The sequence below is a fragment of the Patagioenas fasciata genome, chromosome 2, assembly GCF_037038585.1.
Source record: "Patagioenas fasciata isolate bPatFas1 chromosome 2, bPatFas1.hap1, whole genome shotgun sequence".
Taxonomy (NCBI): Eukaryota; Metazoa; Chordata; class Aves; order Columbiformes; family Columbidae; genus Patagioenas; species Patagioenas fasciata.
The window spans coordinates 132,769,692-132,794,918 of record NC_092521.1 but is presented as its reverse complement, the minus strand read 5'-3'; the positions used below and the strand labels follow the sequence as shown (position 1 = coordinate 132,794,918).

Sequence of the window (25,227 nt, the reverse complement as noted above, 5' to 3'; positions counted from 1 at the left end):
TAAAGCAAATGAGTAAGAATGCATTTCTTTGCGATGTTCCTGGTGAACAGCTTCTGACGTGACATCAAGGGATACGTGAATTGAAAAGTAACATCTCTTTTGCCCATATGATTTCATATCTGTCTGCTGCATCTTGCTCCTTTTGTGATGCTTGTTGCTGAATACCTCCCACCTCTGTGCCATTGTATAGCTTGTTATCTTAATTGTGCCAGCTCTCCTCAAACACTTACATCGGCTTTTCCTTCACTTCTGAATCAAGCTTGTTGTCTTTAAGACTTTTCACAGCTTAGCCTTATCTTATCTCAGTCCTCCAGTTTCTCATTACAGTGTCAAGCATCACTTTCACTTTGCCAGTGTCTTTACCATCAGCTAGTTTCTCTTTCCCAGCCTGAAATCTCTTCTTGTCCAACACTAGGAAAAAACTTTAAAGTGACACATATACGAAAACATATGCACGTTCTGCTTAAGAATCTCCACAGAAAGCAGAGCTTTGTCTGGATGCTTCCCAAATCCTTTAAGTTGAGCCACAGTTTTCCCTCTCTAGAGTATTGCCCTTCCTGTGTCTCAGTCTTAGTTACTCCCTTCCTCCTTAAAACTTCCTTGGTCCTCTCATTTCTGAGCATACAATTTAAATAAAAAAACATAAAAAGAAATGAAAAAACAACCAGAGGGGTGCCACTAAACTGTCTCTGATTTTTTAACATATTTATTTGCTTCTGTGTACTATCTCCATCTTCTACTTTTCATCTGTTTTGTGTCTCTAGATTGTAAACACACTGTGTAAGAATTGTCTCTTATCTATGTTTGTACAGTACCAGGCTCAATGGGGTCCTGGTCCCGACGGGGACCTTTGGGCACCACCACAGTATAAATGTCTGCTACTGATAATAATAATCTACCCACATCATGCAGATATCCGAATAGTCTGAGAAATACAAACAAGGATCTTTACTAGTTTGGCAGAGAGCCATTAAGTTTAGATGCCAGTTTTCTTTTCCCCTGAATATGGTTTGGCTCTCTGAAAAACCTGGTGACACAAACCTCCCACTTCTTGGAAAGCTTGGCTCTTTGGTGATGCTGTAATTAAAACATCATTAAACATGGGATACGGCAGGTCAGGTGAGGTCCCTGCAACTATGCGAGGAATTCCAAGTCCTTCTCTGATGCTTTATTGTTGCTTTCCTTTGAGTTTGTTTTTTTCTTTCCTCCTCTGAATGACAAATGAATACATTGAGACTGGACAGAACTGCCCTGCTTTTGAAGGGGAGGGAGCACCCTGAATAATGGGCCACAAATGAGGAAAGCTATATTTGGATTGATAGGCTTAAATAATGTCATTGTGGATCAAACAACAGAAGACCAGCAGTGAGTGAGGCAACCCCTCCAGTCAGTACACTTTTCTTAGGCTAAAACATCCCTCCACACCTTTGCCCTCGGACTGAATTTTTCAAATATTGAAGGCCAAAGGCAGCACTTGGATCAGGTATTCTGGCCTCAGAAGCTGCTGTGGAAACAGTTTGCAGCTGTTCTGTAAAACCACGTGCTGCAGTGAAATTTTTGGCAATGAAAAGTTTAACTGTGATGATACCTGGTTGTCCATGAGACATTCAGAGGGTAGACTGTAGCCAACTGCTCATTCTCAACATGGTAGTCTACTTAGATGCTTCAGCCTGAAAGCCACCCAAACCACATGTACCTACTGATGTACCTGGAAAAGGTCTAGGCTGCTGGTATGCAGTGGTCAGTCCTGATTACATTATTCATAATGGTACCATTGCTTCCTTATTTACCCATGTCTCCCTGTTGCTTCCACTCACTCTCCCTCATTTTGTCCTTGGTCTATCAGCTTTTTGGGGCAGGACCTCACCCACAGTTTTAAACTAAAGCTTCTAGGCACTGTTGTAATAAATAAATATGAATGTACATACATATATATAAAGAAGATGAAAGTCTGGGCAAGTCGATGTTGTGTAAATAGAGCGTGATACAGGAATCCCTGAGCCAGGGCTGACCCAACATGGCAAATTGCCACAGCACAACCAGCCACCTGTGGGCTGCTCCTGGGTGAGCTGTTTGGGTCTGGAGGCCATAGAAAGTCAAGAGATGAGTTCCTTTGCTCCAGTGCAACTCCATGTACTTACAGTTTTACTTTTTACTTTTTACTTTTACTTTACAGTTTTTTACATCTAACTAAAGTAGAATGAACTGGGTTGTAGTGTAGGTATTCATGCTGACCTTGCATGAATACTACATGCAGGGGAGTAAGGAGCAGGAGAGAGGTCATGGGAAGACCCACTGACCCAGAGTGCTTTACCATAATAGAAAACATACTGCAGCGATACTTTAAATAGCATCAGTTCTTCTGCATGTAGCCCTGAGTGGTCTAGGTCAGTATGAACCTAACCTCATGAGACCTCAGCAGAAAACTGTCATCTGCAGAAACTGTACTTGAAGACTACAAGTTAAGGGAAGCCTAGTCTTTTAATAGACAAAAGTAGTGTTTAGTCATCAGACAATCTAGAAAACTGGGTCAAATAGGTGTTGCATCATAGCAAACAGAATATTTCGTATTAATCAAGAAGGCACATAGTGAAGTATATATCATAGTTATTTGATTACATTGGTGGAGTTATCTTTAATCGTTGGGTAGAGTCATGTGATGGAACATGATCAAGTCACCATGGCTTAACAGGGTACCGCCCATCTGTTTAAATGTTAGTAAGGATGACTCACAGTGTTAGCATGATGGTGCTGAGGGAGGAGAGCCAACGTGGTCAGTTACAGCAGCTTTGCTAACATGCGGTATTTTACAAAGCCACTGTAATGCTATCCATCCAGGCCACGTACACCCAAAGAGACAGAGTACAAAAGCTGACTGGGACCCCATCGCGTCCAACAGCAGACTCCTGCTGGAACATGATGAAAATGCTTAAAATTGGGAAAAAACCCATGGATGGCCAGATTTTCGGTGAGGTTGAGCACTTGACAGTTCACTATCTTATCCGTCCTCTATTTGTGGGCTTTTTGCCCAACAGCCCTGTTTATTTAGCAACACAGGTGCCAAGGAATTAAAATCCCTCAGTCAGCAATATTGACTGACAGGCTGCAGCCAGCACTTCCTCAGCAAAGAGAGGAGAGCAGAGTCAACGTGTCCAACATTAAAAATAACAATTATAAACTCTCACTGACTTTCTTTGCTGCAGGATAGAAAGCAACAACAAAAGAGATCGTGTTGTCCTTGGAAGGAGAAGAAATATCTTAGACAAATGGAATATCTCAGCCTGAGCAGTTCTGTGCTATACACATTCCCTGAGCTCTGTGCAAGTTAAATGTGCACAAGTACATGCTATTCGATGACCTGTATTCAGTGTGGAAGCCATAGAAGTATCCATGAGTACTGGCCAATGTCAGGCTTCCCCGATGGGGAATGGAATCTGGTATGTATTATGTAGCACTTTTATTGGTGGCAGGAGCTGTGCAGACTTTTCGACAAACAGGGTCAACCTTGAAGCACAAGGTTTCTCTCACTGCTCTGCACCTCTTTGCAAAAACATACATGGGCACAGATTAGCAGGAGTGTAGCAAGAAAAAGTACCTGAAGTATTGAGGATTTTTTTCCCTCTAGCTAAGCATATGCAGACCCGCAAAGCAAAGCAGCATTAAAGGTGAAACTGGGGACAGCAAGGAAGCTTCTTTGCCATTTTAATAAATACCAATAATTCCCTTTTGCCCACGTCCCATATTCCCAAACTCATTAAAGCAATTTTGGAAATTTTTTTGGCTCTGGAACATATAAGCAAAACTCAAACTGTGCAGTCCCTTGAGAATCACTTGCGCAAATTGCATAGGTCAGGCCAAAATAAGTTTCTGTCAAATAGCCTAACACCTAAGCTTATTATGAAACTGGTGAATTGTACAAAGGGTCTATATGTGGGACAGTCTCAGAATGACGCAGTGGGGTGGGGGGCTGTTGTCATGGTACTTGTTTTACTTTGGTCCCACTGAAAACTTGAGTGATATTTTTATCGAACGCATTGCTCCTGTTAGCCAGCACAGTTCCTGTAGGCTGTGCCTGAGCTGGTGGATCCAGAGGGCTCCAGAGCTCCAGCAGGTGGGTGGGTGCACACCTCAGTCTTGTCCCAGAACAGGCATGAGATCTCACCAGGGCTTTCTCCTTTCCTTCCCTTCCCACTTGTCCCAGCCCACACTCCTGGGAGGTGACCAAACCAGGGTACATCCCCAAGAGGGGCTGCAGAACTCTCTGTTCTGCTCCTCAACACTCCCAGCATGGGGGTCTCAGCACTTCTGTCTGACAGCTCTCACATGGACTTTAAGGCACGAGATAGAGAAGACCTGTTTGAGCTTCTCTGCAGGGCTGTAGTCATGGTGAGGATGGGCAGGTAGGAAGTGAGGTCTGCTCGTGGGATCAGCGCAGTCTCTGGAAACCAAACTGAGATAATTCTCCTCCTCACATTCAGCCTGGCATCTCCTCACTTTTTTCGAAGGATCACTGAATCCACTTTTCATGCTATTTTGACCCTGTCCTAATGATTCGTCGGTTCTCTTGTGTGAATGAGTGCTGGTACATGGAGAAACGTGTCTTGAGCAGAGTAGGATGGGTCAGGGGCCGTGTACTTTAAGTGCATTTTCTGAGCTCATTTTTCCTGCACTACATCCATTCCACTCACACCACCTCCACAGTTCCCCAAGATTAGCTTTCTGCTGAGCTGAGTGTAGAGTCCCTTATCCCAGAAGCTGATTCATGTTCCCTAACAGCACTTGTTGCATCCTTTCACAGAGTTATACAGCGTATTTGTGAGGCATTGTCTTGAGTTTCTTGGGGGATATGTAAATATAGAGTACATCGTATTACTCCATCTGCAGAAAGCCAAAGAGGCATAGAGGAAGCTTCTTGTTTGTATCTCAGATACATTTGTTGTTGTGGTTTGGTTTTTTCCTCCTTTTTTTTTTTTTTTTTTTTTTTAATCCCTTCTGAATAAGTACTGTATGTGTCTGGGAGGATTTTTAAAAGATTCTTCAAAACATAGGCTTTTTCTCTTTGTGAAGAGCCAAGACAAAAGGATGGGTTCAGTCGTGTGCAGCTGCTGAAGAGAGGGCAGCTGAGGGCAGAGGGGTGGGAGGAGCGGGAGTGTTTGGGTACAAGGGAGTGGGCAGGACAAGGGCTTTGAGGTGGCATTTGTTGCGACAGAAGTGTTTCGGGGGGGAATGGACTTGAAGAGAGAAGAGAGGAAGGACTGAAAGTCCAAGAATGGGAAATACTATGGAGTTTTAGGAAAGAGGAGATTAGGTGGCTTGAGCTCTGGGCAGAAGAGGATGAAAGTTGTAGGTCAGAAGAAGTTCATTTGCTGTGAGACAGGCACCTCTGCTTTGGGAGCCTGAATGTGATGTCCTCCATATGGGATGTCTGTGAATCCCATTGCTCACAGCTGTTGGCCACTTTGCCTGTTATTAGGTAAATGAAAGTGACAGCTAGAGTTTATGTATTCATGATTGCCAGTATTACTTACAATTGGAGGGGCAAGAAGTAAAACCCCATCATTTGGTGTGACATGGTTCAGACCAAGTGGGAGAAGAGACTGGCTTCCCTTTGCAGCCCCGAGGTTATGGCTGTGCTTCCCTGAACAGCCCAGGCTGATTTTTAGGCTTACAATGGCTAGCCGTGGACCTGTCACAGAAGCAAAGCATGCTTTTGTCAAGGCTGAAAATTAACCCTGATGTTTAGAGGCTCCAAACATCTTTAGACTCTTTCCATGCTCCCCTCTGCGGAGGCTCTTCAGACTTCTGGACTATGCCCCCTCCACTCTGGTTCTTCTCGTGCCTTTAGGGGTATCTCTCCAGGCTAATAAACAGTGTAAACTGTGTGCTATACTGCAGAGCATCCTGCTCTGTGAGAATTTAACTAACTTGTACTGACAGTGTTTGTTGAGGCACTGTATGTGAAAACTTTCTTAATTTCATGCTTTTTGAAAAGATACCAAGCTATATTTACCCCAAACTTCAAACAATTCATGCCTTTTTCAAAACTAAAACCAACCAAACAAAACAAAACTAAACTAAAAAAAAGGGTGATGAATTCAACCAATTCCCAAGACCACATTCTTAAAGGTTATTTTCAAAGAGTAGTCTCAGCTTTGTTTAATCCATTATTTTTATGATTCTTCTCCTCTGTGAGTGGACATGCTTTCTCACATGTAGTCTTTTCCCTGTGTTGTACTTAGAAAAATCCTTCTAAATCTTTTGAATTGCTTTTGCCAGAATAACTCACTGTGCCTTTTTATAGTCCATACTTTTTGCCTTTACAATCTGCTTAATCTGAATGTAATTTTGCTAATTTGTTTGTTTGTTTTCTGTCCTCTGGTAACATCCTAACTGGTAAAATCAAGAATGTCATTTTTGAACAAAGGCTAGGGAGAATTTCACAGGAAAGTATATCAAGAATGAGATTAAATACTCATTTTAGAGTAGTTTATTTACAGGTGATAAAATTTCAAAATTAATTTAAGAGTGTTTAATTTTCTGTCATAATCTTCAAAACTATCATCCAGATATTTTTGTTCCTGAGGGTTAAATTTACAGCAATGCACTGACATGGCATGCCAGGACATTTTCCTGCTTTGTCTGTAGAAATCTTTTGCTGGCCACTGTAAGATACAAAGGTGCATAGACAGACCAGCTGTTATGTTTGCATTCATGTTCTATCAGATGAACGATACTAGCGCTTTAACCAATAAATACCAGAGAGAAAGTGACTAATCTGTTTCTTGAAAACTTTCTGTTCTACTGATTTATGCAGAAGAGGACAAGTGCTGGATTGGCTTATCTGCGGCTGCTTGTCTGGAGTTGCATGTGCCTATGAATGGCTGGCACAGTAAGGCTTATTTTGCTCTCCGTAGCCCATGACAGCTTTTTTTCCTTTTCTCCTAGGCCTGTCCCAGGTTCTCTGTCGTCACTACTGCACCTACACAACCGACAAAGACAGCCCATGCCTGCCTCTATGCCTGGCACCCTGCCCAACCCTACCATGCCTGGATCTTCTGCTGTGCTCATGCCTGTAAGTTTTTTGGTTTGTTTTCCTTTGGGGGAGGAAGGTAGGTTTTTGCTTGATTCAACCTTTGCAGAACTGAGAGGCTGCTGGAAGGGTTAAGGAAGCCGGACCTTTTTCTCTACTTTGTCTTACATAAGAGATGCAGTTAATGGCATGTTAATTAGTGTGGGAGTGATTAGAAACAGTCTACATGAGACTTTAATTTCTCACACTTGGTCATGTAGGTGAGATCAGTATGTCTGTGCTGGAACAAAAAGATTTTTCTGAAGTCAGACAAAACTGGAAAAGCCATGTGCATAAGTTATGCCAGTGAACAATAAGTAATGCTCTTGTTTGTGGGAGATAACCAGCAAACAAGAAAGAAGTGTGACTTTTCTGTCCTGGTGACTTGCACTTAATTAGAATTTGGTCATGACTGCTGCTCATCTTCCACTCATTTCTGCAGAGATGGGAATATTTCCCATCTTCCAGGAGACAAAGGGGTGCTTTGCAATTGTACCTTCAAATTCTTAACGATTTTAACAACTCTTTCAGTGTAAGACATTTGGGCAGATTAGGGATGGAGGTGAATAAGGATGGCATGGGGAAGAGCGGGTTGGGAAGGGAGAAGTTTCTCCCTCATTCCACAACGTTCAGTTTGGAAGACAACCTGAGAGCATGGGAGGGAAGAAAGCTCTGCTTGTTCTGGCTCTGCTGGAGCAATGGGGACATTCCACAGGGCTTGAGCAGTTAATAACAATGACTAACTTATTACTAAGTTATCAATAATGCTGTCCTTGAATATCAACCAGGAAGTTCAACCTAAAAAATATAAGACATGTCACTGTGGGCAGGTTTGTTTTTTTTTTTTTCTGGCGTGATTCCTAAAGAACCTGAAATGGAGCAAACATCCTGCTTCAGTGTAAGGTCAGGGGCTTTGTTTTGCTGCCTGGGAGTCCTTTGGGTCTCGCAGAGGAGCAGGTGTGCTCTGTCTGAGAGCCCTGGAGGCATGAGCATGGAAGTGAGACAGGGTCTGTCAGTTCTGTCTGCCCAGGCCACAACTCCTGCCCCACAGCCCTCCTGAAAGGGCTGCAGAGGAGATGGCGGTGGCAGCTGCTCCTGCCCCTTGGAGAGGGTAAGGGGCCCTGGCAGAGGCAGCTTCTCCCCACCAGCAGGCAGTAGGGTATTGTCCTCTCTTCCAGGCCCAGCAACTCTTCTTGCTGGGATCATGGAATGTGGGAGTCACTGCCTCACCGCAGGGCACAAAAAAATGCTCCCCTGCTTGGAAGAGCTCAGGAGGATCCAAAAGCTTCTTCCTCATACAAGTCAAAGATTCAGGGGACTGTCCTGAAGAAAGGTAGGATGCTCAGCTCCGGGTGAAAGCAGCACCATAACCCTTCTTATAGCCCCTGCCAAGGACGAGCACCATAACAGCACTTGCCCCTTTTTGGGGAACACACTCCAGGAAATTATTTTGTCCAGGCCTTACTGCCTGGTTTTACTTGAAAATTGTAGTCTTCCCTCCCAGCCTAGTGAGATTAGCTTGCAGAAAGTGGCCAGAATAGCCAGGAGGTGTTCTGCTTTGTTTTTTTGCTATCTCAGCAGTACATGAAAGCTTCCCTTACAAGACATACGGAAAACTCTTCTTAAGTGAGCAGTGCAACCGGAGGAAAAAGAACCAACTCATTTTCCATATACGCAAGATTGTAGATTTTTATTTATGTTTTTAACAAGCTAAGTTGGGCTGCACTGACAGGGGAAGCCACAACTTTATACAGTGATGCTTTTAAAACCACTTAACTCCGAGTGTTGTTATAATGAAAGGGAGAAAATCATTACAAAAAAGCACAAACCTGGGTGGCTGCTACATTTGTTTAGTAAAGAAGCCTTTTATTTCTAATTGGCTGTGAGTTTTCAGGGCTGATTCTGATGAAACACACGCCTGCGTGCGTACACACATGCAGTTCACAGCACAGATTGTTATTTTTCCAGTCATGACTTGAAGAAATAAAGCTGAGTCCATTTAAATAGAAACTGAGCATGAATTCTTGCAAAAGTCTCCAGATGTTTTGAAACCTTTTTTCTTTTTTCTTTTTCTTTTAAAAGATGGAGCGACAAATGTCAATGAACTCCAACATCATGGGGATGCAGGGGCCGAACCTCAATAATCCGTGTGCTTCACCTCAAGTCCCCCCAATGCATTCGGAAGCCAAAATGGTAAAAAGAGGAAACATTAAAACAACAAATTCCTTTTCTTATGTTGCTCTTACATACTGGTTACCCAGACAGTGGGGGATGTAGCCAGACACTGCTTACTTCATTCTTAGTCATATGTTATACTCTTTTTTAATATGCTGCAGTAAATTGCCTTTGTGTCAGTTCAGTCTATGAACTTTCAAGATGTTCCTGGTCCTAGCTGAACTCTCGGTGAGAGGGAACTGAAGTGTAGGGTGGGCTGTCTGTTCCGTGCTGTGTTAAATAGGGTTTTTGGTGCAGATTGGCAGAATTTAAGTGAATGGTCTGACTGGTTCTCTGGTGGTGTCTGGGTTCCACAACATGATTTAAAGAAAATTGTCAATTTATAAAGAGTGAAGTAAAAAGCGTCAGATGTGGAGAGAATGTACATGGTATTTGTTTTTTCTGGATAGGTGCATGGTGTGTCAGGGTAATGACAGTGTTAGGAAAACAGACCGAATGATGTATATAAAACTCTTCTCATATCAAAAAGTCAGAATTTGGACAAAAATGGTTTACTTATACACATCAAATATCATAGTGGTTTTAAATGTTGTTGTATGTCTCAAAAGGTAAAGGCTTGTCAGGCATATGTACTAGTACAGGATTAATGTAAGTAAACTAAACTTCAAGTGGGCATTTTTAAGGTTTTTCAGTGTTATATGCATTCTCATAGATGGATTCAGCTCTTATACCCTGAAACCGAGTTAATCAATGTAGAAACACTTAGATTTTTTCAGTTTCAGAACTGCCATTTGCTGGCTGGTGGAAATACAAGGACAGAGGTTTGCAGTTTAACTACGTAGAGTTTTTATCCTCTCAAGATATCTCATCATAGTGGAAAACAGGAGTAACTCCATTGAACTTGTTTCAGTGGCATTTCGCCAACATAAAATTGTCATAAGTGAGAGAATGAAATCAAGCCGACAAAGATTAAGCAACCACATGTTTTTATATATTTCTACTTTGCATGACTGGTACAGCATTTAAAGTTGTTGTCATCTATCCTGAGGCAAAGAAAAATATCTTCTTGTCTATAGGTATGATGCATGCAAGAGACTTGGTTAAAAGCAACAACATATACGAGCTTATTCTATCTCTGTTTTCTTAGATTGGATAGGTCATGCCTTTGCCTCCGTGTTGGTCTGGGTTAGGCTGTTAACCCAACCCTGTTAACACCCCGTCTAAAACCACACTCCGTAAACATGCAGCCAGTTGGCCAGAAGGACAGTGATGGCCAAAAACACTGGCTGCCCCAGCCAAGGAAAACCTGTGGTCAAGAGTTTTCTCTCTGCTGTACCACACAGTGACCGTGACATGCCAAATGGCAACAGCATCTGCAGCAGAGCTTGTTAAAAACTTTTTGGAATAGGCAAGTGTTTTTTTAACTCAAGCATAGCTGAGCCAAGCTAAATACTCCTTGGCTGAATAAATCTAAAACTGGCATCTGTTTTGGGGACTAAAGGTTCTGTAGTTTACTCTCCCCACCCCCCCACCCCTCCACCTTTTTTTTTTTTACTGGAAGCATGAGACTATTCAAGAAAATATTAAATTATTGGTGCATATGGTGAGAATTCTGTGCTGTAATAGCTGAAACTCTACATTAATACAAATTACTTTTTAATCTGGATAAGCAGGTTTTGTCCCTAAACCTAAACGTATGAAGGCATGGTTCTTTCAGACAGAAATTGCTATCATTTTAAAAACAGTATAGTGAACAAGCAGCCCCTTTGCTTCTCGGGGGCATTCTATCACTCTTCCAGAGTTGGAAAAAATCCATATGCATTAACTCTTAAGAGTAAGAGGCAAAATTTAGAGCTTCAGGACCTTTCTTCTTTTTAAATGCAGTTGGGTTTTTTTTAATATATCCTATATTCTAGTTTTTTACTGCATTTCTATTGGAACATATGTGTAAAGTAAAAAGCATCTTTCTTTAGCCACTGCTTTGAAAAATACAAATCTATTAACAATACTCTGGATGAATACAAAGTGGAAAAAATGTGGGAAATATTCAGAGTAAAATTATTTCTTACATGTTAAGTTCATGAATTTTTAAATCTGAGTCATCTATACTTACAGGCATGTTTGTTCTTATTATTAACTATTTCACTTTGCTTTGTGTGTAAAGAATGAGACTTTGCATCTGGCAACTTTTTTTAAAAAATGGAAAATGAGGGTGCTTAGTACCCTACTGTGTTGTGTGCTGTATTAGGGAAGAATTTCAGATTTCCCCAGATTCTGCTAATGCTATTAATGCTGGTGCATCTAGTGCTGCGTATGTTCTCTTTGGCTGGCCCCACTTTCCGAAGAATATACACGTTGAACAGAGTCATCTAAGCTGCTTGCCACTAATGGCTGCAGTATCTGGAGAAGTCTGGGAGACTTTGGGCCTGATTTGTCAGCCATCAAAATCTGTGGCAGATAGATGAGCATTTTCTTTGTGCCTACACGAGAAAATGTGGGACAGGTTCCTCTACGTGTGAGACCCAGATGTGAGACCAAATCCTTCTGGCCTCAAGCACATCAAAGTACATACCTGAGTAATGCAAGCATGACTTGGTACTGTCACAGTTTAGCCCCAGCCAGCAACTAAGCACCACGCAGCTGCTCACTCATTCCTGACCCCCAGTGGGATGGGCGAGAGAATCAGAAGGGTAAAAGTGAGAAAACTTGTGGGTAGAGATAAAGACAGTTTGATAGGTAAAGCAAAAGCTGCACATGCAAGCAAAGCAGAACAAGGAATTCATTCACCACTTCCCATGGGCAGGCAGGTATCCCAGCATCTCCAGGAAAGCCAGGCTCCATCACACATGACGCTTACTTGGGAAGACAAACACCATCACTCCAAACATTCCCCCCTTCCTCCTTCTCCCCCCAGCTTTATATACTGAGCATGACACCATATGGTATGGAATATCCCACTGGTCAGTTGTGGTCAGCTGTCCCAGCTGCATCTTCTCCCAACTTCTGCACCTGGCATGGTGTAGGAAGCTGAAAAGTCCTTGACTACTTAGCAACAACTAAAACATCAGTGTATTAGCAACAGTTCTCATTCTAAATTCAAACCCCAGCACTATACCAGCTACTAGGAAGAAAATTAACTCTATCCCAGCCAAAGCAAGGACAGGTATGCAGCAGTCGTAACACTGTTTGGTGACTGGAGTGATTTAATTTGCTTCTGTAAAATAAATATGAATAAGTAATATAAGTTTGGATGTTGTGTGATTCCCTTTTTTTTTTTTTTTTAGAGAAAGCAGATAAATTGCAAAAGATTCACACCCTCAGCTGGTCCCTAATCAGTTTGCAGTACCAAATGGAAGCCAGTCTAATAAATACATACACATATGAGCACATACATAGACACATATAGAATGTGTGTTGCATTAATGTGTCTATAATATGCAATTTATTAACCTATTCATATTTTAATCAGCTTGTGTTACCTGGCATTTACGGAAACCCACATCTGCCACTCAAGATGCTTGTTTCCTGGTTTAGTTTTTTCAGGAGAATGTTACTTCAGATACTAAAGTATTGTAGATGACATCCCGGAACTGATTTAATTTATCACAACAATTTCAGTTTCCCTCACAGTGTGCCTCTCAATTAGGTTATCACCTAATGCTTTAAAACTGTCCTAGTAAATGAATGAGTGAACATCTAAATCAATACTGCTTTCGTCTTAGATTCAGAGCTGAGTGAATAAAACCTTTATGCTGGCCACCAAAAACACACATTGATTTTGTATTAAAATATATTGCATTGGAAAGTGGAAGAAACATGTAGCTGTAAGTGTGCACGTTAAAAATATGCAGAATAGCATATGTAGCATATTAACATGTGGTTCAGTAGGCAGAGAATATTATGAACCCAGAATTGCTGGTGGTGCCTTTGCCTTAATATACTGCTTACATATAGTTTGGTTTGCAGTTTCAGAGCATTCAAGGTTTTATAACTCAGAAGCGCAATATCGTGCGGATTAGCAGAGTGAAAGATAAATAGTGTGCACTGAACTGCTGGAAGGCTGTATGAGGGCAAGTCTTTCCAGTGAAGTTGATGCCTCTCTATCTGAATTTTGCAAGGCATTGATCTTTACCTGTAGAGATTTATGAGCTGTGAAAGGAGGTATAAAAAGCAGACCAGCAATGAAAATAATCTGATTTAAAAATACAGTTTTCAATTTGACCTAGTAATTTTTAATTTTACCTTCTCCTTTTGCCCCTTGCTGGTTACATAGTTTTATAAAATATAAATAAAATATAATATGTGTGGCTTGGCTGTACCTGTCTTCCTGACAGAGTCTGTATGGTTCTTTTTAACAGAAGAAGTGGTTTCCATATCAGAAGTGTATAGTGTTGTGTGCTGTTGTTTTTACCTTGTATGCATTACTAGGTTGAACAGTAATAGCAAGAAAATGAATTTGAAAGGGTCTATCAGGTGTAAGAGTGAAAGCATACCAGAAAAGAAAAACAATGGACCAGTAATGAGCATGTTCCTATTTATAATGGTAAAATATCCATATTAACTGAGTCTCATAATTTACTGAAGAGTGCTGGACAACTTTGGCAGAGGAGGAGGAAAGAAGAAAAAGAAATTGTGGTTAGCCAGTTGTCATCAGCACTAATTTTTATTTGACTTAATGAGAGTTAAGGGTCCAGATCCTACTGGTGGCTTTGAAAACCCCTGTCCAAGTGTTGCTCAGCTCTCCATCCCAGCAGAAAGGCAGGGACTGTTTCCTATGGCTGTCAGACAGGCACTGCTCACTTTCTCCAGAAACACGGCGCCACAGCCAAGCGGGAAAGGCTCGGGCATGGAGATGGCCAGCTTCCCTGGGATGCAGATTGGGGTCTGTGTTTGGATGGAGTTTCCTGCTGCTTCTTGTTTTACAAATAACATGTATTTCCATGCCTGTGAGCTGTGGGTGGTGCAAATGATGCAAAGGGAGACGTTACTGGAGTAAAGCTCTTATCCCTGGCCCTGGTTTGGTCCTTGCCGCAGCTGTTGTAGCAGTCATTGGATGCAGAAGCAAAAGCATGGCTCTAACAGCAGTGGCATTCTGGGGCAGCTGGTGGCCCTGGGAAGGACATCCCCCTGGGTACCAGCTCTGGGCCCAGGTCTGTGAGGTTTCCAGGCTGACCTGAGGCTGAAGGCTGGCACAGGCAGCCCAGGCAGGATCAGAGCCACTGAAGCTCTGGGTTTAGCTGCTTAACATTTAATGATTGAAGATATTTTGTTAAATATAATAACTGGTTTGAAGTCCGTGTTTCCTATCAAGCTGACTGGGAAAGGAGTCACTTTAATAGAGCAACACAGATTGCTTCAGGGCCAGAAGGCTTTTTCTTTGCACAGATTCTGGGCTGCTGAGCAGAAAGAAAAATGTCGCATCTCTGCAGAGCTTTCAATAGCAATTGCTCATTTTGTCCTTCACCATAACGCAATGAAAGCAACATCAGAAAAAAAAATGTTCCAACTGACGGCTTCCAACTTTAAAAAAAATAAACCAAAACAAACAAACAACAACAACAAAAAGCAAACCAGTTGTGACAAAATTTCCTGTATTGGTAACAGAAATGTTTTCAAGGAAGGGACTGTTAAATAGTTAAAAAACACGGTGCTTCTCCAACTGTTGACAAAACTCACTGTTCTGAAATTGTATCTTCTGTTACATTTGCTCTTATGTTTTGAAGTGCCCAAAGCCAGCCTTTCAGTGTGCTCCTGATCTATGCTTTCAAATCCTCCCTGGGCAGAAGCTTTGCCTGCAGACATTATGCCTTGCTGTGGATTAAGGTATTAACATGATGGGTGAAGCTAGTAATATTTTCTTTTGTTTACTGAAACAGGACCTTGTATCCGTCAGGCCTGAATGCTGGATTATGAACTAGACCGGGTAGGAACTAATTCTTCTTAAGCTGCCAGTGGCTCAATAAGTGCAATAGTGAGGTGGTTCAGTTCCTCATAGCTGCTGCAAATATGCGTTGAATATTTGATCTGGCTTCTCCTGAGTCCGTACAAATTGCGTAGCTTGCTGCAGACTCAAGTTGTAACAATTCCTTGCATATTTCTTCCTTAGTGTCACTTTGTCCTGCGGTGATCTTATCAGCACTTTTTCCCTAGAAGAACTTGGATTTTTATTATTTTGTTTGCCTTGATGCAGCTGGGTGTTAAAATGACCTCTCTTTCTCCCCCACCCACCAGCCCTCACCCTTTTTCTTTCCCTCTGTTTCTCCACCACCCTCTCTTTCCTCAGAGGATTTACTGTCTTTGTAGATTTGTTTCTCTTTCTCCTTTTCCCTCCAGTGTCCACCCTGATTTTGTAACCATAGCAATAATTGAAATACAATCCTAATATTTGCTTGCTGAAGCTATCGTCTAGCCCAACATATGAACTGCTGGCTTTTGTGTGTGGTCAGGTTTTGAAACTCAAGTCAGATGCATCTGTATACGTGAGGATGATTTGTTTGGTGCTGAGCCATCCCTTCCAGAAAGGGTTTTGTTTGTGTGAAGTTGTGTGTCAGTGGGAGCTGGTACAAGTAAAACCAAGCCCTCATGCTAGTGAAGCCAGGGAAAAAGGAAATTATAAAAAATAAAAACAAGGCTGTGTTACAGGGAAGTTCTGCTTCACATAGATATGTTTCAGTCTTTTGCTTGGAATTTGTACAGCTTTCACTTTCCAAAATTTCCAAGATGAATAATGGAAGTTGTTTTGCACTTCAGGCTGCTGCACATTAAGCCCAGTGTTTGCTTGGGATGTTCAAGAGCATCTCACGACAAGCAATGGGCATTGGGGCGGAGGGAATGGTGTTACACACTTTACCAGCTCCGTATTTTAACCACCGAAGACACAAGTGCTGGAAGCAAAATTATCATGGCAATAAATCTCTTCTTTATGGACAGGCTTAAAAAGCATTTTCTAAAACCTATATAGTAGCTAATGAAGCAGTTTATTAATTATGATAGTGTTCCTGTGAGATAAGTAATTTTAGACTGTTGAATTGAGAGAGAAAAGTGAAGTGACTCACTGGAGGCCACACAATTTGTCAGTGGAAGAGCTGAAACAAGCACAGAAGAATTTCTGGCTGCCACTTCCAGAAAACACAACTTCTGAGGAAGATTCATGTATATGTATTTTTTTTCAAATAATATTAACTATTAATATTGTTAATATAATTGTTGAAACACAGTGTTTTTTCAGGACTAGTGAAAGAAGGGGGAGACTTTGAACTCTTCAAGCTTACAGGGGGTGCAGACTCAAAATTAGGATTCAAATCCAAATGAAGGTGATGGTTTGTGTTTGGATTTAATGCCCCCTGAAATTTCCTGAACTTTACTAATGAGATTTTGGCTCAGAATGACAAAAATTAACTGATCTTCTGAGACTTCTGTCATCCGAGATGATGGAAGCCTTGTGAGATCAGCTCCCCTGCCATCGTGGCTTTCACTGAAATCTCAGGAGAGCACTTAATTTCATATATAATGTCAACCATATCCAAACCAGGACTAACAAATACCCCTGTAGAGCTCCTTCTAAGATCACAGGCATATTTGAAATACTGCTACAAGCTGTGTTCAGTCTGAGGAAATGCTCACAGCATTTGTTGTTTCTTCTGTCAGATACGGCTGGTGACACTTTTCAGTGGTGGGAGGGTTATATACTGTCTTCCAGATGTTCGTTAGTGCAACTTCTCTTATTTATGTTCAGAGATTTATCAAGGAGGTAATTTAAGAACCGGGACAGGCTGGGTCTCCCACCCTGGAAACACTTACGCAGCAAACTTTGCTCCATTTGCGGTTTTTACTAGCAAGTCACTGGCCAGTAATGTGTAGCTGAGATTTTGGTGTATGAAATGCTATGAATAATCTTCCCAAATGTGCTCTGTAGTCAGACTGGATGCGATTCAGTGTAGTTTGTTGTGTCCTCTGCACTCTGTATCCTCCTTATAGTATAATTACTGTGTAGCCCACCACACCGGACCCCCACCAGGGGACCAGAGCAGGCTTTGCTCACAGCTTGTTGCTCATGTGCTTGAGGACCGATTGCAGTTTCTCTGGCAATGTAGGCACCTCCAAATTACCGTGCTTTAGATAGTTTACTCCGTTTCAGATTACTTACATTACAAAGAAGACAGCAAAATACTTGATATAACTGGAATAATTTCCCAGTAGCATTAGAGAGGCAGGGGGAACATGGACTTTGACCAGCTAAAAATTAACTGTAAGAATCTGACTAAAAGATTGCCAATCTTTTAGGAATAGAATTTAATTTATGCAAAACCTCCCTCTTCTCATCATCAGAGTACTATTTTCTCTCCCATTTTATATACTAAAGTCAAGCTGAAAACAAGTCATTACCATGTTGAGAAATCTTCTAAAAATCTGATTTTAAGATAGTATCAGATTCTTTATTTAGTGACAATATCAGTGGAAGTACTTTAATTTAGGATTGTTACCTTCATTATGCTACAGATTCACTCATGAAAGCTTGGTCTTAAAACTATGTTGCAAAATAAAGCTTTCGTAAAATAGAAAAACAGCACCCAGGATTCCTGTAGCTTTGTTTTTAGTCTACCAGAAATGATTTAAAAACAAATAGCCACCTTTTCACTGCAGCTCAGTTGTCTCTCTTCTCCATCTCAGTTTTCCAGAATAGGTGTTCAGGAAGGAAACAAGCCCCATAAGCAGCTTAAGATAGAATTTCAAACTCCTCTAGCTTAAAAAAATCAGAGGCAACATTTTTAGTAGAATCAAAGATTACTTTTAAAATTTAGCCCTAATCCTCAGCTGCTGTAAACCTGTATAAGTTAATTTACTTCAAAGGAACTGTGTGGGGTTTGCATCAGCTGAGGACCTAGTTTATACTTCTGAATCTCAAAATTTTCCTTTGGGCAAGCTCTGGCCCTTCCACAATTTGATACTGCCAGGTAAGAATTTTGTTGGTTTTGGCTTTGGGGTTTAATGTTGTTCTTTTCTTTAGAATACAGTACATATTTGCTGCTTCTTTTTGCAGACTGGTGTTTTGCCGACTCTTCCAACATCTTACGTGAACTTTGTCTGACTTAATTTTTCAACTCTGCTTCCTATAGGTGTTCACTAGGTAATGTTTAAAGATAAATTATTTTCTCTAAGTCCTGATTAATATCAGGAGATTTTTATAATTGTTTCATCATACTGAGCAATCGGCGGGGGGTTTTTGACTCTCCTGTGTCAGCCAGTGACAGGTATTGGTACCTGTCCCTAGTGATTCATAATGAAAAGTTGCCAGATATTTCTTTGAAACTGATGGATGATTCATATTGTTATATTTAGGCCACATTATTCTGGAATGTTTAAATTAGACGGAAAGCTACCTCTGAGTATACATGTGCAAACATAGAATACATTTTTAGTTTCCCGTCTGGATATATATATAAAGTCCAGGGCTGTTTTCAAGTTGCAAGAAATATTGTTATATTTTTATTATGGTATTTCAGTTCACACTCATACTAATATGAAAAGTTTAGTAATGACATATCCTCAATACTGCCCTCAAATGCCAAGGTTACACATGAAGTCCAATGGGATCTAGCAAATGTTTAAACTTTTATTAAAGCCTAAAACCCAAAATAGACTTTACTAGACGTGTACAAATTATTTTAAATTATGTAAATATTTTTCATATGTCTGGCTTCTGACAGAACACCACTATACACCAGAGTATGACATTTGCCTTACTGTGCCAAATTTTTGCCTTTTTTTTTTTTTTTCTTCCCAAAATACCTAGCATCATTACTGGATTTGACTAGAGGCTGCTTTATGTGCTGCTTGTGGTTCACGAGAAATATATGTAAAGAGGATGGATTGTGTTCCCTGACTGTTAACAGAGGCTCTTTAGCATGAGGTTAAGCGTGAACTGCCAACATCACAGGCAGGAGATACCCGGGATAAGGGTGGGTGAAGCCCTGCTCTGCTTTCCATCTGACAGACATGTGCAGCTGCTGTGAAGGCTGGTGGTGGTGTGCAGTGTGTGTGTGTGCGAGAGAGAGAGAGAGAAAAGTATGTATTTGGGGTTTTGCAACAGATATTACTCTAACTTCATCTTCTAGGAATCCTCTTAAATTAAAAAAATCCTGCCAAAACATTAATATCTGGATGTGTACAGAATCTGAGTGCTTCATTTGAACGAGAGACATCAGTAGGTGATAGTAACAGTGAACAAGCTGAAAGACTCCAGCTTTGTTCGTCAAACATTTGCAGGTGTGTGTGTTTGTGCACATGTACATGTGTGTAATTTTTTTTCTTTCCTGTGGTTTTGGTGGGGTTTTTTTCCTCCTTCATTCCATGCACTTTTATTGTGCAAGCATAATCTTATCTATGTGTATTTGGCTAACTTTGTTCATTTATTTTTTTGCACATTACCTTATCTTTTGTTAAGAAACCACTTTTCCTGAAATACTTTTGAATGTTGAAGAACAATAAATAACTGAAAATCCATGTGTATTATCCAATAACCACTGACTAACATTTAGGGTGACTACCATTTGCATGAATAATGAGAGATTTGTTCTGCTGCATCAATTTACAGAGAGTTGTCAGTCTTCTAAATGATGTTAGTGGTGGATTAGTTAGATTGGAAACTTGATGCAAGTGATGTTTGAATTAGTTGGATAAAGAATTCCCAGAGGTAATCTAGAGTTTGTGCTAAAACTGGTATATAACTGCATCACTGCTGAAAATTAAAATAGGAGCTAATTGCCCTTGCTGAAATTAGTGGTTTCTGGGATTGTCCAAGGATACCCAAATCTTTTACTTCAGAAAACAAGGTAGCTTGATCCCATTTTAAATATTTTAGAAAGTAAAACTTCTCTTTCTACTACACCTAAAACTCAAAATGAGTTTATGCTAGTCCTAGTGAAACTGATATATAGGAAACTAGTTTAATACTGCCCACAAAAATCCAGATAACATAGCTGTAACTTGTAGTCCCCATGCAGCATGTGCTCTCCTCCTAGGCTAGACCCAGAGCTCTTGATCACCGCAACCTGGACAATGATCAGCTAGATTAACTAGCTCTAGAGTTCCTCAATTTACTAGTTCCCTTCTTTGGTTTGTCACCTTCACAGTGAAAACAACATAGGCCATGAATATGAATTTTACTGGAACATGCAAGATCTTTCTGCAGAGATTTTTAAGGTCTCAAGCAGAAGTGAAGCTCTGATGAGATGGATATGTGAAGGGACTGATAAGATTAAGTCCTGGATATCTTTAATCAGAGATGCTGCAGGTCATGCTGAGGGCTACACTTCGCAAAGCACCTTTCTTTCAGAAACACACTGCCAGCCTCTTGGCTGTGACAGGACAGGAGAAATCATGATGTGTACATTGTTGGGAAATGGCATTTTCCTGAAGTTGTGAACTACCTGCAGGTTGTTCTCCGTCCTTTTTTCTCTCAGTGCGATGTTAGCATCAGGAGTGACAGACTGATGTCCACACAAGGGTAATGGTGACAGCATGTGCTCCAGGAGCCTCTCTGCAGGAGTCTTGACAAGGAGAGGAGCCCAACGGGCTCCATCCGGGCTCCAGATGCTCCCAATGTCAACACTGGGCAGCAACATCCAGTGAGGAGAGAGGGTCCATGGTCCTGATGCTCCTGAAGTAAGGGAGCAGTCGTTATTTCTCTGTGGGGTGTAGAGCAGTACCCCTTCCACACAGTGTTTGTAAAACACTGTGAGAGCCTAATTCCCACCAGCAGATACCTCCTGCCCCTTACCCCAGCCTTGGAAGCTGGCACTACATCTGTGTCTGTGCAGCAGCGGCTCTCCTTCTCACTTACACACCCAGTAGGTAATGTTAGCATGGTATCAGGGAATACTAGACCTGTCCACCTGAATGTCCATGTAGCATTTGATGTATTTCCCATAATAAATTATGTACTTCAAGGAGCAATAACAATAACTGAGATTCTTGAGACGAGAAGGGTCACATTACCAAAAGTACCAAAAAGGCTGATTAAAATTAAATCGTAGCAGACAACAGTTGTGTTACAAAGGAGGGCTCAATTACAGCCAAGTCACTTTCTTTGCTAACCTCTGACTTATTTATTTCTCCTGCATGCTGCAGTCTGCATCTCTTTCTGGTTGTAATGAGCATTAATTGATTAGCTGGATCTATTAAGAGCTTGAGCACTCATAAGTACTATCCCAGTGGGTACACAACTAAATAGTTTATGAGGTAATTAGTATTTTAATGCCTTTTCTAATGAGCCTTTTCAGTAATGAAATCTCATGAGAACATTATTGTTCATGTATATTTCTTCAGACACAACAGAAGGTAAGCTAATGCTATTAAGAGATTTTAAAGCTAGTTTATAAAATGGGCTTTAGTAACTTATTTTTTAATACTTACCTTGGATCATTTCATTAAAAAAAAAAAAAAGCCATCTTAATTTTTCCCATTGCTCTGTCTCTTGCACTCCTCTCTCCTGACAGAATTCTTACACTATACTGCAATTTCAAATAATTGGGATAATTTCTGAGGCTGCTACCCAATCTCATAAGCTCAGCTGTAAGTAAATAATACCATACTGTCTGATCGTGTTGTTTCAGATGTGTTCTCATGCTGGAAAAAAAAATAACTCTGTGCCTGGCTGCACTGTGCCTTGGATTTATGACTGTGTCAAGTTTTGAGAGAATGACCAACCTCTACAAAGCTTTTCAATGTTAAGCTGAGTTCTTTTTCTGGAGGCTCGAAGGCAGCACAGAGCTTGCAACGATACAGACAGTCTTACTTCCCCTCCTCCTTCAGGACTTGATGATCTTCAGGGTCTCTTCCAAACAAAACGATTCTATAATTGATTCAGGTCCATTGGATGTACCTCGTTTTACTGAGGTTTAACCCATAGTGAGAAGGACAAGCCCTGTGCCTCACATTTTATTTCTCTGGTACCTAAAAAAAGATGGCTTCAGATAGCTTTGCTGGGAGGGTTTTTTTTGGTGTGTGAATGGCTCATTTTATCATTGGCCATGGGGACAACACTTGCTTTTTGTTCTCTGGAGGTCACAAGGTATCAGCAGCTTTTTGTGTTCTCATCTCTTGGGGCTCACTTCTTCCAGCTGGGAAGTGAAGTCTTGTCCTGAGTGGGACTACAGCTGCAATTTGACAGCAGATAGTGATGCTGTGAAACAGCCCAGGCCAAAGACCGAAGCGTCTATGTTTTTTAAACCTGTTTCATAAATTAGTTTTACATAGTCTAGGTCATGTATGCCTTAAAATATTTTGGAAACTTCATTTGAAGGTAGGGATGTACAACTCCTATTTAACATTAGAAGCTGTAGCAGTAAAACTGTAAGAAATTCCCCTATACAGATCTCATTATGTAATGTAAGATGTAATGAGTTTAATTCATCCTTAGGGTGTCTTTAATGGTGTCAGTGCAGTTTTGCGGAGGATGGATTTGGCCTAGGGACACCACTGCTATAAAACCTTACTGTCTTCCACTGCTATTTCTCTCTCTGTCTCCAAAGCTTTACTGAGACATGTCACTGTGATATATTAGTAGGCTCATACTTTTTGACGACTCTAAGTTATTAGTAGTATGTGTATTGTTTTCTTCAAATGAATATGAAAAGCCACATTTTCAGTTAGAGTAACTGTAAAAGCCCCCTCCAAAACATATAGAAACAGTGTCCTTCGACTTGATGTATTTGACCTTGCCTGCAATACCATGCCTTAGCAATGCTTTGGAGATGAAGAACGCCCAATGCTGACTACTGCTTTCCATGTTGCCTGCCATCTCCACACCCTTTTGCAACATGAGACCCAACAGCACAGGAGAGTCTGATGCCTCCTGTGTCATTCCCTAACAGCACTCACAGAGTTTCCAGTGCTCACACACACAGCACTGTGGACCCCTCTCTTTAAGGAATAGTCAGACATACTCTTAGGATGGAAGCTGAGAAGTCTAATCTGTTCACTCAGCTGAGATGTGGTAGCTTCTTATGTCTGTGTTCATGGTCTGTTTAAAATGCAAAATAAATCAGATGTGCCGGAATTGCCTTCAGAGGTGAGCCAGCCACCCTGGCTGCTCTGAGACCCTCTCTAAGGTCAGCAACCCAACAGGCTGAGCCCATGCCAGTGCCCAGAGAAGAAAGTCCAATGAGAAGGTGCACATCAGTTTACCAGCCCAAGAGTAGAGGAAAATTATCCTCAGAGAAATATTTTGGTTTCCATTCTGGAAATTTCATAGAGGGTGTTTCTGCTCTGTATTCAGAAGCTTCCTTAGGGGAGAACTGATCCCTAAGCTGTCTGAGGGTAGGAGCTCTGAACTGTCTGTCTTTAGTGGCCTTTGCTAAAGCCATCTCTGAACACCAATGGAGCACAGTCAGAATTGAACTGGGGTAGTGGGGAGATCAGTTGCCAAACGTTGCTTTTGATTTCGGTAATATTTCTTTTAGACTTGAAACGGGCTGGAGTTGTTTTGCTTACTTTTTTGGAGACTCTCTATTTTTGTTTGTACTTCCTGAGTCACCACCTGTCTTTGCCAAGACTTTACTACATCCAACAAAAGGTATATTATTGATGCACTGTGCCATGCACAAAGCTTTTCCATGAACTTTACTGGACTTGTGGTCCTCCCAAATCCGTTTTGCTCCCTGTCTCTGCCCCCTAGCAGGTCCATGGTCCGTGCACTTCTCTGACAGCATTTGAACACTGAGCAGGCTTTGACACCTCATCAGCTTGAAAGCTCAGCTTTCTCAATTTCTGGTGCATTTAGATCAGTCCTCTCACCTTTCATTGTATAATAACATGTGTATGTACACACACACACACACACACACACATATATATATACATATAGTCTTTGGTGATTGCTAGAAGAACAGTAGAGAAGTAGGCACTGAAGAAATGTCTCGCCTCTATTAGAAATACTTGTAAAGAGCAAAAGGCACTTAAAGGACAAGTTTGCCACTTTCTATTTCTTTCTGCTCCTTGTGTGCGCCATGAGGTCATGATTAATGGCTTTGGTGACGTTTGGAGGGCAGAAATGATCTGTATGTTCAATTCAGGAAGACCTCTGAATCGGCAGGGCCCAGGGGAACTGGCAGCTCTGGGTCTGGAAGGACCTGTGATGTCATTTCATGTGGCCCCAGGGGATATGGCTATTACCTCTTTAGGCATTATTCTTGGATAGCACTAAGGTGTGTGGGTTTTTTTGGCTTCGCAAACACATTAATTCTGCCCTGAGCAATGGAAAGATTCCTCACCCTTGGGGGAGGCTGTTTAGGGTGGGAGGAATCTTAATGTGCAGGGCCAGGGTGCTGCTGGGGGTATGCGTCCAGTAGGGCAACCAGAGAGGACTCAAGACTTCACAGAATCACTTCTAGTGATGCAAAAAGAATTCAAAGGAATGGGAACCTGTAAATGAGGTTTGCTTGAAATAAAGCTACTCTAAGATAGAGAAACATACACAGTAGACAAAAAGGATATTTTGACATTTATTCATGGCTTTCCTGGGGTGTCTTGGACTGTATAAACTCACTACTATTATGTTAGTGAAACATTAGATTCCCTGAGGCCATAACTGTGAATGGAATTTAGCTTCTTTTGCTTTGAAGAAAGAAGAGAAAAAGTAGATTTATTACACTAGTTCAACTCCTGTCAATTCTGCACATAAAGGAATTATGAACAAACACATAATTTAAGAAGTTATGGACAAACTCACAATTTCCTGACAATTCCCTTCCAAATGATGGACCTTTTGAGATTATATGTTTTCTATATATTATAGAAGGAGGAATGGAGTTGAATGCCTTCTTTTTCTTCAGTCCTTCTGTTTCAGTAAAAGAAGATGCTATGGAACACATGTTGGGTAGTCTGTCTGGTGCTGTTGATGAGCTTTGCAAGAGATATGCTATTTCTGTTTTGCTTTTAAGCTAAATTAATACATTCCAAATGCATGAATAGTTTAAATGTCA

At 41.2% G+C, this 25,227-nt stretch overlaps 1 protein-coding gene across 6 annotated transcripts in view; it reads left to right on the top strand.

The window, feature by feature from the left end:
* The window catches only part of CREB5 (cAMP responsive element binding protein 5), a 253,736-nt gene that overhangs the window by 178,640 nt on the left and 49,869 nt on the right, over positions 1 to 25,227 (top strand). For all 6 annotated transcript variants that reach the window (XM_071805002.1, XM_071805000.1, XM_071805003.1 and 3 more), the window contains 2 exons: positions 6,946 to 7,072; positions 9,152 to 9,262. In XM_071805002.1, coding sequence (XP_071661103.1) covers positions 6,946 to 7,072; positions 9,152 to 9,262 — 238 coding nt within the window. The remainder of the gene's footprint in view (positions 1 to 6,945; positions 7,073 to 9,151; positions 9,263 to 25,227) is intronic.